General features: G+C 49.8%; 1 protein-coding gene and 1 pseudogene across 1 annotated transcript; both read right to left on the bottom strand.

The window, feature by feature from the left end:
• Nucleotides 1-2174: 2174 nt before the first annotated feature.
• On the bottom strand, nt 2175-3239 carry LOC136506918 (probable CCR4-associated factor 1 homolog 9). Its single transcript, XM_066501802.1, has one exon. It carries the CDS (start codon nt 3237-3239, stop codon nt 2175-2177), a length of 1065 nt encoding a protein of 354 aa, XP_066357899.1.
• Nucleotides 3240-3709: 470 nt separating this feature from the next.
• Nucleotides 3710-14723, bottom strand: LOC136506917 (uncharacterized; annotated as a pseudogene).
• Between the last annotated feature and the right edge of the window lie 3608 nt (nt 14724-18331).

Here is an 18331-nt window from a genome sequence, read left to right as displayed (position 1 = left end):
CCCAGACAGATACTCTGCCGCCACTGATGTTTGATGTTGGAAGCTCGTCTCGTCGCCATTGCGGTTTCACTATATTATAGGGTACCAATATGTTTTTGGAAGAATTAGGTGTGTGGTCCTCGAAAAAATATCTCTTAGTATATGGCCTTTTTTTCGAATTTAGCTCTATGGCCCCGAATTTTTTTTCTTTTGCTCTATGGCCTTCCGCCGGTTTTGGACAGCTAACGGTGTTAAGAGTAAAAAGACCGTTTTACCCCTGACGACAAAAAAATAAAATAAAATGAAGAATTTTATTTGTTTGTTGAGTAATATTACTCCAAATATGCAACAAATAAATAAAGCTCTTCATTTTATTTTTTTTGTTAGCAGGGGTAAAACGATTTTTTTTACCCCTGACTTAACACCGTTAGCTGCCTAAAAACGACGGAAGCCCATAGAGCCAAGAAATTTTTTTCAGTGCCATAGAGCCAAATTCGAAAAAAAATAAAGCCATACACCTAAGATGTATTTTTTCAGGACCATACATCTAATTCTCCCCCATCGTGTCTTTTTTGTCGTTCGTTTATGTCGGTAGGATTATGCTGGTATCCTTGGATTATTTGCGAGTCCTGTTACTTCTGTTCAATGAAAACGTGCCTTAAGTACGGCTGCGAAAAGCATTTTGGTCACCTAGAAAACTCATTGATGTACTAAGTTTTTTGGGAAGTATTGGAGATGGTCATAGTCATAGTACCCGCTCGCAGGCTGAGCTGGGCAGTGGGCACAACCAGTCTGCAGATCCTCCTCCTCCACGCGATGGATCCATTAAGGGCCAAGCATTCTCGCGCTCAGTCTTCTGGGCCTGGTTTCCCGGGACGATACCGGCCCATTCCTCAATTATTTCTTCATCTTTAGGTTTCCCGCCAGACACGAGTTCAGTAGCCGCTCCCTGCGGAGGGTCATTGTCGACGTCATCAGCAACAGGTCACCGGCAGGTTTCTCCCGCTGCAAACAACTACAACTAAGTGTGAGCACGTCTCAAAAAAAAAAAAAACCTACAACTTGAGCAATAATCCTGGCGAAATTCTCATATAGTTGTATAGACATAGATAAAAAGGTGTATCACCACATTTTATCAGGTTCTGAACTTTATGAATCAGTATATAACCACCTTTTATCAGTTTCTTCTTTTCTCCTGGACAAAGGTCGGGGCAGGTTCTTCTTGTTGCATGTAAAGGGTTCTTTTTATTGGCCGGTGAGTAAGCCTAGACTTACCGAACAAATCCAACATGTAGGCCCTTTTGGAACATAGGATTGGAGTTTCATGTCATCACTTGCAATGCTAGTTGAAAACGCAGGAAATTCTCTAATGAAGCATTTCCATGCAACGTAGGAGAAACACAGGAATTAGGAGAGAGAGAGAGAGAGAGAGAGAGAGAGAGAGAGAGAGAGATTGACACAAAGCAACGTTTCAACAAATTGGACCTCATGTTAGATTTCCTCCAAAATTCCTATGGACTAAGCCATTGCATAAGAACTTTGTAGGATTCCAGGATGGTCAATCCTGGACTACGTTGAAAAAATTTCTTATAGGTTTAGAATTCTAAGATTTCTGCATAAAACCTTTGTTCCAATGGGGGGAGTAGTTGGTTGTTTACTCAATATATACTCACTAAAAATCAACTTGTTACACATACATATCAATCCATTTTTCCACGATCCTACTAGATATTGTCATAGATCAATTGTACAATAAAAATGATAAATGCATACTACACGGGTGTGTAAATTGCTTAACACTGTTGTACCTCTTTACTCCGTTTTAATAAATTGCACAGTAGGGCCGCGCCCCTCCTGTTTTCTTGAAAGAAAAAAAAAGAAAACACACTAAGCTACATGTATTTTAGCTGCATATATAATATACGCTATATATTACATTATAACTATTGCACAAACAAATAAATATTTTTATACCTTTTTATTAATAATATGTACATAGGAGTAAAGGTCATGCCGATTAAAAATAAAAAAAAAATCTAGTATCAGTCTATAACATATTTTCCCCCCTTTTCTCTCATTTTTTTTGTTTTTCTCCTTTCTCTTTTTTCTGTTTTTCTCTCTTTTTCTCCTTTTTTTTCTTTTCTTTTCTGCTTGTGTAATCTATGTTATATCAAAAAACTACCTAAAAACTAAATTCACTGCAGGCCGTCGATGATTCCCTCGAAGCCGGCGACAGCGTCCTGGGAGAGGACGTGCAATCTCAAGATGGTATGTATCCGGTAGGCGGTGACGCTCTTGGTTCCGGCGAGCCACGGCTGCATGTCCGCGGCGGCGGGCATCGCCGCGCCGAGGTTGGCCGCAACGCTTCTGAGGCCGACGCCGCGCAGGTCCGCGCGGCCGCAGTTCTCCGCCATGAACTTTGCGTCGAACACCCGGCCGCCGAGGAGCTCCCTGACCCGCTCCACGAACCCCTGCCTCGTCTCCGGCAGCGGCTGCCCGCCGCCGATCATCTTGACGAGGTAGGCCAGGTCGTAGGCGCCGCCGAACGCCACCCACGTGAGCTCGACGTTCTTCCCGGCCACGCGCTGCAGGACCTCGGCGAGTTTCGCCCCGAACGCCGCCGAGCTGACGCCGCGCGCGCGCGCCGCCGTGTCGAAGTCGACGCCCTGGGACCGGAGGAACGCCACGGACTGCGCGGCGTGGTGGTCGCGGCTGACGTCGAAGTCCGAGAAGTCCACCTCCCAGGCGCGCTCTCCGTACCCGCCGCCGCCGCCGCCGTGGTGGTAGCCGAAGGCGCCGTAGCGGTAGTCGGGGACGAAGGGTAGGTTGCCGTGGGAGTCGCAGAGCGTGATGCCGAGCTGCACGATGGGGAGCTCGTCGACGTTGGCCTTCACCAGCGCGTACCGCTCGTCGGGGCTGAGGTCGCTGTCGCGGCGCCCGGCGGGAGCGTGGTGGACGGTGCCGGGGTACTCCGTGTCGACGACGACGTAGGGGTATCTCGGGAGCAGGGAGCCGATCCGGTCAAGCTCCGCGGCGAAGTTGGCCGCCGCCACGGACTGCAGCTGCACCGTGTGGGCGGCGGCAGGGGGCATCGGGTGGCCGAAGTACGGGACGGCGGCATACGGCGACGGAGGGCCGATGGCGGCACCATACGGAGTTGGCGGGTACAGGAGCATAGGCGGCGGCGGCTGGTATAGAAACATGGGCGGCACGGGGTTGCGCCACGGCCGCCGAGCAGGCCCGTGCGCGCGCGGCAACATGGTTGGAGCGCGCGGCGTCGACTTTGGCTGGCGGTGGAAGAGTTTCAATCAAATCAATCACGTAGACTTTTTGGGGGTACGTTCATGTTCATGAGTGTATATTTATAGGGCCCCTGGATTCGTAGGTTACAGGTCAGTTCGTGGCCGATTAGGTGTAGGACAGGACTGGAGTCCTATACTGGTACGGTCCCGGAATCGTGGAATTCGAGTTGTGTTCGGGATGGTATTCGGTGTGGAGTTCGGACTCACCGAATTGTGTTCGGAATCGAATTGTATCGCCAAGGAATAAATTCAGTCAATGAAATGAGTGATTGACTAATTCTCAAGACAAATTACAAATGAACGTTTTTCTTTATTGCTGGAAGGGGCAGGGGGAAAAAACACAATGCGCACAAAGATCAATTAGATCAGGTGCAAAGATGCCCGAGTTATCGGCATTTCATCAGGTTCTCTCCAATCGACAAGTCATATAACCAGTACATTAAACACTTTTCGATTTTCCTTTCCAATCGAAGTTATATTAGTCAGACAAGTCATATAACCAGTAACCAGTACATTAATTAATTAAACACTAAATTCTATGCCAGCATCCCGTATTTCTACCAGAAATTCATGGCCTCGCTGACCTGACCAACAAGGCCACGAAAATGCTCTCAAATATAACCCACATCCAGAGTATGCCCTCGCAACCATTGCTTCACTGGAGAAGCCATGAATCAAGGGAGTATGGAGATAAACTAATTTGGTAACAAGTCCCTCCTAAACACATTCGGACTCACGTGAGTTACAGGTACAAGGATGGCAAAGCTTCCTATAAAACCCCTGCGCTACCATACCATCATTACATCATCAGCACTACTTACACCATTCTTATCAAACTACAACTTACATAACATAACCCATGTACAAAGCAGCATGACACCTTCCCAAAACAGCAAAAAAAGAAAAAAAAAAAGGTCGGCTACTCAGTTTCCCTTGAATTATCCCCACCAGAAAGCAACCAGCGAAGATACTCCTCTCCATCAGCCAACGATGAATCATCACCACGGATGGTCACCCTCTTGCGTGTCAGTGTTTCCACTGTCAATGCTTTCCTCTTTCGTCCACCTCTTGGCCGGGAACGCAACTGCTCATCTATCTCATCAAAGTCTCCCTGCACAAAGCGATTTGTTATCCACAGGTTCACATGGTTTGATCGCAAAACAAATGCGATCATATACATGCTTCAATCAAAGATTTACACAAACCAGGAGCTGATAATTTGATGTAATAAGCCAAAAAACACAAACTGCAAAAACAGACTCACTTCAATGTATACATGAGCACCAGTTTTCTCATGGTTGTCCCTGACATGCTTGTAGGTGAATGCCTTGCCATACCCGGCGATTTGGCACTTGAAAGGTTTCAGCTGGTCATGGCATGCCTTCACATGCTTGGTCAAATTTGATTTCTGCAATAGAGAATAGGATTATGCTTGGTTTAAGAACTAGTTGGAAAAGGCGCATTTGGAAATCTATCAGTCTTGCTTACATTGGAAAAGGAGTGTTCACAACCCTCAAAAGTGCATTTCATCCTTTCACCAGAGGGCACCTTGTCATGGGATTGCAGGTGCCGCTTGATGTTCTTCTTCAGGTGCTTTTCTCCACATACCTCACACTGAACATACTGATGGCAAGATTGGTTATGAGCCCTCAGGTATTCAACATTTGTAAACATCTTCATGCAGCCTGGTTCACCACACAATACCTCCACATATTCCAATTTAACTGCAAGAAAAAACAACCCTCAAATTTTGAGATCCCATACGCTGGATAAGGGAAAACATGTTACATGAACATGATGCAAATAACACTGAATAAGCTGCATTGAACATTTTTCTAATTATCTGGTAACGCTGACCTACCATGGGATTCCTCATGTCTCTTCAGCTTTGATGAATACTTGAAAACCTTGTTACAGCCCTCCTCCTTGCAAATAAATTGCTGGTTGCTCTTACTAGCATTTTCGTCCTCATGGATTTCCTTAACATGCCGTTGCATATTTGCCTTCATACTGAACCTCCTATCACAACCATCCACAGTGCAACTAAACAATTTGCCCTCATGCTTAAGCATGTGTCGGTTCAAGTGATCTTTCCTTTTATAGCTGAAGGGGCAGTCTTCAAGCGGGCAAATAAAGAGTTTCTACAGTCAAACAAGAATATCTGTTAAGAACAAATTATTTATAATGCTCTTTGTTTAACATTGTGCTAGATGCTTCAAATAATGAACCAATCAATTATCAGAACTCAGAACTATAAATAATGTACTGGATCATGATCAGAAGAACCTACAAAGGTAAACCTGTTTTAATGTAATAGTTAATCAAATGTGCCATCTTATTAAAAGTGAATTTTAGGAGAAATGTTACGACACATAATGGAAGAACAACTGTTTACATAAAAAGGTAGAAGCATATACTTTTGCACTATGAAACTAGTATAACAAAGGAAAGAAAACTAAATGTCAATGCTTTACAACAAACTATAACAAGTTCAGCATTTCCATTCAGTACATCTGTTCTTGCACAATGACAGGATACAGGACTATTGTCACCATAGCGAGCTGAGAACCAATGAAGAATGGCCATAGCTTTCTGAGACGACATTTTGATATTGGATCCTAAAGCATCTTTTGAAAGCTCCCATAAGGAAGCACGTGATGACATGGCAGAATGGAGGGAGGATATTTCCACCCTTATCTCCAAAAGATCCATAACCCATATATAATCCTTACAACATTATAACAAGCTCAGTACTTCGATTCATCATACTTTTTACATTGCAAAATGACATGGTTTAGGACTATTGTCACCATAGCGAGCTGAGAACCAATGAAGAATGGGCCTAGCTTTCTGAGATGACATTTTGATATTGGATCCTCAAGCATTATATGAAAGCTCCCATAAGGAAGCCCATGGAGACATGGCAGAATGAAGGGAGGATATTTTCAGCCTTATCTCCAGGATCCATACCCATCTAATCCTCACAGCACCACAGAAAACTAGAGGTAAAGGAACTTATAAATCGAAGCCCAAGCTTTCTGAAATATTTTGATGTTTGATCAACAGATTGACACAACCAAAGGCCGCAAAGTCAGAAGCCCAAAGAAATAAATTGAGAACAGATAACTACAAAACCCACAGAATTGACCCATACGAGAAGGCATAGTACAAATTAGCACTGAAAACAATCATGTATGTCATGAAATGCAGAATTTAGACTATGAGCATCATGATAAAATAGGGAACTTTGTACAAGGACAAACCTACTCAGTGAGCGTGACTGAGGCAATCTTGTTGAAGATTCACAGGAGGTCATCCCAACCTGTTACTAGTTCAGACAAGAGTAAAAAATGCCTCGTCGCATTTTGGAGTTCTTTAAATGGGATCCAATGCTTCACGCTGTTAACTATCTATGTCCTGCAAAACAACTGTATTTAGCAAATCATATAGGGGGAAATCAATATTACAGCCAGCCTCATAAGGCATGAATGCAAATCATATGTTAAAATCATGTTTGTATACTTGAAAAGTGAAATGTAACACATCTAGGTGGCCAGTGCCAATAAAATAAAAAGAGCCAGCTCATGCTAAATTTGAGATGATGAATACCAACCTCATGTGAGTGACTTTGCATGTGCTGCTTCAGATGAGCTGGTTTCTGGAAACAAGAGCCACACTCCTGGCACCTATGTTCCTCCTTGTGAACAATCTTTTCCCCATTTGAGTTGTATATTGTTGTAGACGCTTTCATTGGGAAGCAATACAACAGGAAGAAGGCGCCAGCCTCTAGTGGCTAGTTTTAGGCCATAGTTATCTTTTCCTATAACTTAGGATCTGGGAGCCAGTTTGTTAGTGAGTTTGTTAGGTCCAGCCGGCCATTGGGGGATATAACAATGGGCCGGCTGATTAGGGAGGATAGGCAGAGAATAGAGCATCACGTTCGGAGCCTCCCAGGGAGGGCGAACCTGCTCTACCGCTGCTGATCTCTAGATTTAGCCATTCCAGATTACTAGTTCATCAATAAAGCTCTTCCAGATTACTGGCTCTATCATCTGGTATCAGAGACCTCTCGATCCTCTCGCCTGTCATGGGTGACGAACTCAAGACCACTCTGGATGCCATCCTCGCCGATCTCTCCTCCATCAAGAACGAGGTGACGACGATCAAGGGCGACCAGAGCCGTCTCAACGTTGCCGTCAATCGACTGCAATCGGACTACCACTCCGCCGGCGGCCCCCACAGTGGCAAGGACACGGAGCATGGCGCCCCTCCCCCACCACCCCCACGCGAGCACGGGAAGCACAAGGTCCGGTTTCCGCGCTACGACGGCAGCACCGATCCGGTCACATGGCTTCACAAGGCAGAGCAGTTTTTCCGTGCCGATCGCACGGCGGACGACGAGCGCGTGTGGCTCGCCTCCTTCTACATGGAAGGCGCTGCCCAGGACTGGTACTACCGCCTGGAGCAGAACCACGGCGCTCCAACGTGGCCGGATTTCGTCGACAAGATACAGCGGGCGTTCGGGACGCCGGCGCGCAGCAACCCGCTCAGCGCCCTCATGAAGCTCCGCCGCATAGGGACGGTCAAGGAGTACAAGGCGCAGTTCTTGCCCATGCTCGCGCGCTGCAGGCCGCTTCAGGAGCAGGACCAAATCGACATCTTCACCGGCGGCCTCCGCAATCCGCTACAGACGGACGTCGAGCTCCAACATCCGGCCACGCTCGATGACGCCATGGCCCTCGCGCGGGCTTTCGAACGGCGCCTGGAGTTGGACGAGGACGAGGACTCCTCTACGAGCCGCGCCCCCACCCGCACCAACCCCCCGATTCGGCCGCGCGCCCTGCCCGCGACTTCCGCACCTCACACGCCTCCTCCCGCGGCCAAAACTGTGCCGCCGACGCCGCCGGCTCCAACCAAAGGCCCACCTCCAGCAGGCCCGCGCTTCAAGCGACTGACACCGCAAGAGATGGCCCAACGCAGAGCAGAGGGCCTCTGCTTCAACTGTCCGGAAAAATTCACGAAGGACCATGCCTGCATGAAGAAGGGCCTGTACCTGATGGAGCTCGATGATGATACACCAGTTGAGGACGTTGCGGTGGAGGAGTCTTCCCCTACCGACGACGTCGAGATCTCCATCCACGCCCTCACCGGCATCAAGACGGCGGACACCATGCACCTGGCCACATCCGTCGCAGGCACATCCATCCGGGCTCTGGTGGACTCGGGATCCACTCACTCCTTCATCGCCGCGGATACTGCACGACGCCTCAGCCTCCAGCCCGCTCCGCGCCCCGGCTTCACCGTGGGCGTTGCCAACGGGGAACGCGTCCCATCTGCCGGGGTCTGCGCCGCCGTCCCCGTCACCATTGGCACCGAGGAGTTCCACATCGACCTCTTCGTCTTGCCCCTTCCCGACTACGAGCTCGTGTTGGGCTGCCACTGGCTCCGGTCCCTGGGCCCCATTCTCTGGGACCCTCGCCCGCCAGACCATGGCGTTCTGGCGCCGGGATCGCCGCATTCGCTGGACTGGCGTCACAGCCCCCAGGGGCCCTGCTCTCCACGCCGCCGAGCGCCTGGACCTCCTCCAACTACTCCTGGCTGAGTTCGGCGACATCTTCGACACGCCGTCGTCACTGCCTCCAGTTCGTGCCTGCGATCATCGGATTCATCTCCTACCAGGCACGGCCCCGATCGCAGTACGGCCCTACCGCTACCCCCAACTGCTCAAAGATGAGCTGGAGAGGCAGTGCGCCGACATGCTCCAGCAGGGCATCATCCGCCCAAGCACCTCGGCGTTCTCATCGCCCGTCCTCCTCGTGCGCAAGGACAACTCATGGAGGTTCTGCATCGACTATCGCGCACTCAATGCAAAAACAGTGCGCGACGTTTTCCCCATTCCCGTCGTCGACGAACTGCTGGACGAACTCCGCGGTGCCACCTACTTCACCAAGCTCGATCTTCGCAGCGGATATCACCAAGTCCGCATGCACGCCGATGACATCCACAAGACGGCGTTCCGAACTCATCATGGGCATTTTGAGTTCTTGGTAATGGCCTTCGGCTTGACCAATGCCCCGGCGACGTTCCAGTCCCTTATGAACGAGGTTCTCCGCCCCTTCCTTCACCACTTTGTGCTCGTGTTCTTTGATGATATTCTCATCTACAGCACGTCGTTCGCTGCACACCTGCAACACATCCGTGCTGTCCTCTCCACACTGCGCGCCCACAGCCTGTTCCTGAAGCGCTCCAAGTGCTCATTCGCGGAGCGTCGGGTGGAGTACCTGGGCCACTTCATCTCCGAGGCAGGGGTGGCCATGGACCCGGCCAAGATTGAAGCGGTGCAGAGCTGGCCTAGGCCGCGAACCCTCCGCGCGCTGCGGGGCTTCCTCGGCCTCACGGGCTACTACCGACGTTTCATCCACAACTACGGAGTCATCGCAGCCCCGCTCACGGCCCTCTTGAAGCGGGATGCTTTTCGCTGGAATGACGCCGCCGCCGCCGCCGCCTTCGACATGCTCAAGTCAGCACTGACCTCCGGTCCGGTGCTGCAGCTTCCCGACTTCACGGCGCCCTTCGTCATCGACTGCGACGCCTCGGGCTCTGGTTTCGGCGCTGTCCTCCACCAGAGCGCAGGACCGATCGCGTTCTTCAGCCGCGCCGTGGCGCCACAGCATGCCAAGTTGGCTGCCTACAAGCGCGAGCTCATCGGATTGGTGAAGGCCGTGCGGCACTGGCGACCGTATGTTTGGGCACGACCATTCACGATCCGCACCGACCACTTCGCCCTCAAGTTCCTCTTGGACCAGCGCCTCTCCACCATCCCGCAGCACACATGGGTCAGCAAGCTATTTGGCTATGATTTCAAGGTGGAGTACAAGCCCGGCCGGCAAAACGCGGCTGCTGATGCCCTGTCACGCCGTGATGAGGACAACCGCAGTACTGATAGCCTGCGCACTCTCCCGGCCGGACTTCGATCTGTTCCACGAGTTCCGAGCGGAGGCCGAGACACTGCCGGATATCATCGCCAAGCGCCAGGAAATTGACCAGGGCCTTGCTGGGGCGAACTAGACGTCCGTCGATGGCTTCGTCCTACATCGTGGCCGCATCTTCGTCCCCGACACGTCGGCTCTGTGGCCCCAAATCCTCGCCACAGCTCACGGCGCCAGCCATGAAGGCGTACAGAAGACGCTGCACCGCCTGCGCGCCTCCTTCTACAGCCCGCATGCCAGCCGCCTTGTCCGCGACTTCGTGCAGGGCTGCACCGTCTGTCAGCGTAACAAGATGGAGCATCTCCATCCAGCCGGCCTGCTGCAGCCGCTGGACGTTCCCCACACCGTCTGGGCCGACATCGCCATGGATTTTGTTGAAGGCTTTCCCAAGGTCGGAGGCAAATCGGTGGTTCTCACGATGGTTGATCGCTTCTCCAAGTATGCACATTTCATCGCCATCGGCCACCCCTACAGCGCCACCTCTGTTGCCCAGGCGTTCTTCGACCAGATTGTGCGCCTCCACGGGCTGCCTTGCTCCATCGTCAGCGACAGGGACCCGGTCTTTACCAGCGCCTTCTGGACCGAGCTCTTTCGCCTGTCTGGCGTCACGCTGCGCCTCAGCTCTGCCTTCCACCCCCAAACTGATGGTCAGTCAGAGGTCACCAACCGTATTCTCGGGGTCTACCTTCGCTGCCTCGCCGGCGATCGTCCGCGGAGCTAGCTGCGGTGGCTGCCCTGGGCAGAGTTCTGCTATAATTCATCCTTCCAGACAGCATTGAGGGCAACTCCGTTTGGAGTGGTGTATGGTCGACCACCGCCCACTCTGGCTTCGTATCAGCCAGGTCTCTCAAAGGTGGCTGCACTGGACAAGCAGCTGACGGTCAGGGATGAGTTCCTGGCTGCTGTCCGGGAACGGCTCCTCCAAGCCCAGAGTATCATGAAGCAGAGCCATGACTCGGCACACCGGGATGTGTCTTTCACTGTGGGCGACTAGGTGTGGCTCCGCCTTCACCAGCGCGCTGCGACAGCTATCAGGTCCAGCCAGAATGCCAAGCTCGCGCCCCGCTACTTCGGCCCCTTCCAGGTGCTCGAGCGCATTGGCTCGGTGGCCTACCGCCTCCAGCTCCCGGCTAAGGCGCGCATCCACAATGTGTTCCACGTGGTGTTCCTGAAGAAGTTCCATGGCAACACTCCTGCAGACATTGTTCCACTACCTACAGTTGTCCATGGCCATGCTGTTCCGGAGCCCAGTCACATTGCCCGCGCTCGCCTCAACCATGGTGTGTGGGAAGTTTTGGTGCAATGGATCGGTCGAAGTCCAGCTGATTCAACCTGGGAGCTGCTGGAAGATTTCAAGGCCACCTATCCCAAATTCCAGCTCGAGGACGAGCTGTTTCGAAAGGAGGGTGGAAGTGTTGTAGACGCTTTCATTGGGAAGCAATACAGCAGGAAGAAGGCGCCAGCCTCTAGTGGCTAGTTTTAGGCCATAGTTATCTTTTCCTATAAGTTAGGATCTGGGAGCCAGTTTGTTAGTGAGTTTGTTAGGTCCAGCCGGCCATTGGGGGATATAACAATGGGCCGGCTGATTAGGGAGGATAGGCAGAGAATAGAGCATCACGTTCGGAGCCTCCCAGGGAGGGCGAACCTGCTCTACCGCTGCTGATCTCTAGATTTAGCCATTCCAGATTACTAGTTCATCAATAAAGCTCTTCCAGATTACTGGCTCTATCATATATAATTGATTTATCTAGTTCATCCTGCACATAAATTTTGGGAAAACATTAGAGATGCTATGTATTTCTCGAGAACAACAATAATACAAAGGCAGACATCAAAAGGTAAATGATACGTCATGATATAGATGGCTCATACCTATGTTATCAAACAAGATATATATTGACTAATGCATCTATATATCACATAATGCTTATACCTTGTGACGTGCAACCATGTGAGCTTGAATTAGGCATTTCTTTGACCTGACCACAGTGCAAAATTCACATTTGAAACGCCTTATATCCTTACAAGCCTTCTGTCCAACACTTGCATCTCCGTCAACATCAACTTCAGAACACATCTGGGAATGAACAAATCACAGTTAATTTTGTTTTTGACACAGATAATCATGTATCATACATACTGTACGGACAGACCATTTCCGGACCATTTCCAGATTTAGAAACTAGAATAAATGCCATAAAATAGATAAAAGTTATGATAAAAAATCTTTGCTATTTAGAAGAAATCTCTCTGAAATCCAGCACATGGATTTTAAAAACTTTAGTAAGTTTGTATAACTTCCTGACTGGTGAAAGTAAAACCAACAACATATATCTAATAATTTATTGCCACCAACTTACAGGAGTGAATTTCTACACTATAATCTTGATCTAGAGACACTGGGACATGTTGTTGTTGTTGTTGTAGAGACACTGGGACATAAAAGAAGACCAATAAGACATAAATTACAATGAGATCATCAAATTCGATTTAGGCACTAAAAGGCTATTTTGTGGGAGGACTAATGCGAATCAATCAAGCAACAAATGGGCAGTATATGATTCTATGATTTCTTCATCAACAAATATGGATGAACCATCTTGTTCCCATGAGGATGATCTGAGATGTGTCTTGAGCTGCCTAGTCATGTATTCCAAGGTATCATAAATTTCCCTTCGAGCATCATGTGTACTTGTCCTCTACCAAGAATTCATGGACAACACCATCAATTTCTATCCAACTACACCCTGGTTTTTTGAAGAGCTTAAGAGTCAACATTTGCTGCCTCATCTCTCGAGCTTCTCTCCATTTATTTGATGACGCATACATGTTCCAAAGAAGCACATAAACCCCATCATCCCCAGGTTCTCTCTTTATAATTTCCTTTCCAGCAATCTCAGCTAGTCTATAATTGCCATGAACTAGACATGCACTAAGAAGTGACCTCTATATAACAATATCAGGCTCCACATTCATATCAGCTATTAGAGCTTCTGCTTCCTCTAGTAGCCCTCCCCGTCCTAACAGATCAATCATGCAACCATAGTGCTCAAGCAGGGGATCAATTTTGTATACTTGACGCATTCTGTCGAACAACTCTCTGCCTTCTTCTATCAAGCCAGCATGGCTGCATGCTGACAAAACAGAAACAAAGGTTACACTGTTTGGAACTACCCCAGCTCTAAGCATATTCTGAAAGAGCTCAAGAGCTTTCTTCCCATCTCCCTGGACAGTACAACAGGAGATCATAGTTGTCCATGTAAAAGAATCCTTTGATTGAACTTCTTGGAACACAGGAAAATGCCATCTCAATGCATCCACTCTTTGCATACATATCCATCAGAGCATTGCTAACAATTATATTCGAGCTGGCATTACATTTGCTTCCATATCCATGAATGACACGTCCTAGATCCAGAGCACCAATGTCAGCACAAGCTGAGAGTACACCTACAATTGTGATGTGAGTAGGGCGATGGCCCTCCAGTACCATCCTACCAAAAAGCTCTATAGCCCGTACAGGCTGCCTGCCCTGTACATGACCAGTGATCAGTGCTGTCCAAGCAACTACACTCCTCACAGGAACCTGATCAAAGAACAACAATGCCGAATCCACACCAGCACACTTAATATAACCATGCAGCATGCTACCCCAGGTGACCTCATCTTTCAGAGACATTCTATCAAACACCTTCACCGCAGACTCAAACTTCCCACACTGGCTATACACGTCAATCAATGCATTGCCAACGACCATCTCACGATCCAATCCAAGCCGGAAAATAAGGCCATGCACTGCCCTAACGACCACTCGATCACCAGCGCCGCTAGAGGCAGACAGGGCACCAACAACCGCAAAGCCATCAGGGCTGTGGCCAGCGGCTACAGCACGAGCAAACAAGGATATAGCTTCGCGTTGCTGGTCTAACTGGAGATGGAGAGTCATGAGGCTAGTGAAGGAGATAAGGTCAGGGTGGGGGATCTCATCGAACAGCTTGCGGGCATCAGCTACACAGCCGAAATCAGCATAGCAGCAGAACATTTTGCAGGAAACAGACTGTTCGTGGGGATGGAGACCATGGGCAACGGCCAGGGCGTGGATTCTCTGGAGCTCTCTTAACTTTTTGCACTGGGCAAGAAGCTGGTGGCAAACGCTTCTATTCATGTATCTTCCCCTCGAGGCAACAAAATCTGTGGAGGTTTGCGTTCCTTAATGCCTCGAATGTTGACACCTGGAATTATAGCTCAAATTACTGGGAAAACAACAGCAGCAACTACAAAGCGACCTAGTGGACTAGTAATAAAGACTATTCGCAGCTTGCTCATCGGTGTTTTGCTTCCAACAATGCTCTAAATTCTAATCGCGGGTATTCAACGACTCAAATTAAACTAGCATTGCCAGCGGCGGACAAGAAAAGGTCACCCGTTCATGGTAAAAAAAACGCATGTATACACTACAAATAGCCGAGTAAATCAGGCTCATGGTTTGGGAGGCCGGTTTCGCGCATCAGGGTTCAGGGACGGAAAAGACGGGGTGGGCCGTGGGCATACTTTGAGGGTGCTCGTCGCCGTCGAAGGGCCTGATGAAGATGTAAGGGCGCCGGGGACAGAGGTTGCCGTCGCAGCTCGGGCTCAGCCGCGCAAAGGCTCGCCGGTGCCGTCGCCGCCCGCTAGGGATGGGGCTCGGGGCCGTGTAGAGTGCGTCCCAGCGGGCGTGAAGCGAGCGCCGAGCCGGGACGAGCCGACGGGGAGGGGAAGTGCGATGGCCGTGCGGTGTGCGCCGCCGCACCCGTGGTGTGTGAGGGCGTGCGGCTGCGGGAGTGCTGATGCTGAGGGGTTGAAGCTGAGTGGCCCGTGGGGCTTACTATAGCAACCTATGCACCTTCTCCCCACCCCCCCCCCCCCCCCCCCCCCCCCCCCCCCAACACACACACACACAAAAACAACCTATGCACCTTTCCCTGCTTTGTTCGTGCTCGCAGCAGCGTTCCCGCTTTGCGTGACCGAGGAGCATCAGATTGCGAAAACTTAATCCATTTTCGATATAATAACTAGGTATAAGGAGGATTTGGTAGAACAAAAACTAGCTCCAAAGGATCCCTAATTCAAATCATCTTTCCCTATATTTTTTCTCAATCTCTCAAAACTTCTCTTCAATTCCCGGAAGAAATGAGAAGAAGCTCAATTTTTTTCTCAACCCCCTTTCTTCCATTGTTCATGAGCATCGTAGGATTCCCGACATCCACACCTAGCGTGCTTCCACAGGTAGAGGACGGACGGCTACACGGATCAGGCACGGCTCGGCCATGGGTGGGCACTGTTAGATTGATCTCCCAACCAATAAGCCCAACGGTCTATTGGGTCCTGGTCACGCGCCCTGATCGGGGGCGCCCAACCCTACATGGTTGGTGGGCCCCCGTCGCACTACACTATATAAAGAGGTGGGGGCCGGCGGCTCAACGCACGAGGTTCGCCGTGAGCCGCAAACCTCACCGACAAACCCTAGACCGATCTAAGAGGGCGCGCAGCCAGCGACGGGAAGCTCCGCTGACTCTCGCCGTCGTCACTGTTACGCCTCTGTCTGCACTGCATCGACGTCCGTGCAACCTCTACTCCACCCGTCGCTGCCCGTGTGCTGCCTCCATCAACGAACCAGCGATGGCCAGCTCAACCGCGACTTCATCCGAAGGCTCAGGTTCAACACCAGCATCTCTACCCTATCTCCCACTCTCTGCTTGTTCTAGTTCATCATGTTTAACAGCAAACCGTCTAGATCTACCCTAGTCGATCCACAGAATTCAACAATGGTACCGGAGCCACGATTTAGGTATAGATCTTGGATTCTAGGGTTTGATCTAGAACGGGTACCGATTAGAAAGGAAAAGATGAAGAGATCCAGTGCGGATCTAGAAAGTAGAAAGGGCTTCGGCCAACAAAGGGTTCGATTGAACCCTAAACTCGATCCCTTCGGATCTGAGAAAAGATGATGGTTCAGGAAAAGTGAAGAACCGAACATCCAAACCCTAGATCGGGTTTTGGGATAGAGATGAAAACTGGAAACCGAATTAAACCCGAAGGGAAACAGTGCCGTCCCTAACCCTAACCCTAACCCTAATCGGGAAATAGTGCGAAATCCGAATCAAAGAAACCGAAAGGGGAAGAGGGGAAGGGAGTGGCTTACCTTGCCGTCGAGCACGCCGCCGCGCGGGGAAAAGAAAGGGCCGGCCGGGGGGTGATCTGCTCGCCGGAACGGCCACTAGGGCGCCGCGGCCAGGCCGCTTGACGGCGGCGCGCTCACCCGCTGGGGAGTGCGCACGCCGGCGAGGGGACCGGAGACGGCGCCGGGGCTCGCTGATCTCTCTCGCCGTCGAAGCTCCTCGCTCGGTGTCTGCTGCGGCGGTACTGAGTGGAGAGGAGAGAGCAGTGAGGGGTGAAGAGAGAGAGAGAGCGAAGGCCGAATGGCGCTAGGTCAAGGGCGCCGCGGCGGTCGCTGGGGTTTTGATCCTGCGATGCGCGCGGGCAGCCGTCGGATGGAGACGGACGGCCATGAGCGAGTGGGCCAGCGCCACAGCCCAGGCGGGAAAGGGCGCGAGGCCGAATTCCCGACCCAGGCCCAGGTTGCGGCCTAGGCGCGGGGGTGCGCTGGCGCGCGCGGCTGGGCCGCGGGTAGCTGGGCCGGGTGCGCTGGCGCGCGCGCGCATGAACAGGCCATGGGCCGCATTTCGCTAGGCCACGCACGCGGATTGCTGGATCGGGCCAAAATGGCCAAATAAATAGTAAAGTCACAGTTTTGATTTTTCTTATTTTCCAGAAAACAATTTGATCAATTTGAATTGAATTTTTGTGGTAATTTTCTGTACAAATTTTATCCAACGATAATTTTGTTCAGTAAATAGTAAAGTTGCTTCTGGAAAATAGGAAAATGATTATTGAATGTTAATGTTTCCGCTGCGTATTTAAAGTAATTATGGACTTTTAGTTAAATTCGAACCAACGGGAGAATTTGATTTTAAGAGCCAAGAGATAAAAATGAGTTGATTATGATATTGTTATTTTCTGACCAACGTTGTTAATAGCAATATTATAATTTTAATGATTATGCATTATTTCTATTTCTGCCCAATGGTGATGTAGATTTAATGTATAAAATAATTGTATGTTTTAATTTTGACCAACGTTAAACTAAGGCATGCAATTATTGTTGTTATTTCTGTTCTCACACTATTTGAATTGTGTTTTCAGGAGGATACAACTTGATGAGTTGTATCAAAGAGATCCCCACTCTAAAAGGTGATAACTATATTGAGTGGAAGAAAAAGATAGACCTGGCTTTTATTCTCGCTGAGGTGGACTGGGTTGTCACCACACCGTGTCCCAGAGAACCTGTGGCACCGGTGAGGGAGACATATGAGACTGATGCTGCATGGCAGAACATAGAGCGGGATTTTGCTCCCGTAAAGATGTCCTATGACCTTGAGCATAGGAAATGGGTCACTGCCAACAAGAAGTGTTTGGCAGTGATAAAGAACACGATTGAGCCTGCTATTGTGGGCTCAATTCCAGACTATGACACGGTCACAGAGTACCTAGATAGAATAAAGAGTCAGTTCACTGGCTCTTCAAAGACATATGCAACCCAGCAGATCAAGCAGCTGGTTACAGAAAGGTACTCTGGTGGCGGCAGTGGCATTAGAGAGCACATACTGAGAATGAGCAATCCGGCATCTAAGCTCAAACCAATAGATTTGGCACTCAAGGATGAGTTTCTTATTCATTTGATTTTTGCTTCTTTGCCCAAAGAATTTGACATATTTGTTGTTAATTACAACATACAGCCTGAAAAATGGGATTTAGAAAAGCTCATAGCCATGTGTGTGCAGGAGAAGGAAAGAATAAAAGTTTCACAAGGTGATTCTGTCAACTACCTAAAAGATAAGAAAAAGAACTATAATAACAGCTCTTCCTCCAAGTCATCTGGAAAAGGTCCCATGCAACAGTCTCAGAACCAGTAATTCCTAGTGGCTAAAGACCAGTGTCTCCACTGCAAGAAGACGGGACATT

This window comes from Miscanthus floridulus, chromosome 15 (assembly GCF_019320115.1).
Source record: "Miscanthus floridulus cultivar M001 chromosome 15, ASM1932011v1, whole genome shotgun sequence".
In the NCBI taxonomy this organism is placed as follows: Eukaryota; Viridiplantae; Streptophyta; class Magnoliopsida; order Poales; family Poaceae; genus Miscanthus; species Miscanthus floridulus.
Note: the sequence above shows the minus strand (reverse complement) of the source record. Positions and strands in the feature narration are given on the sequence as shown.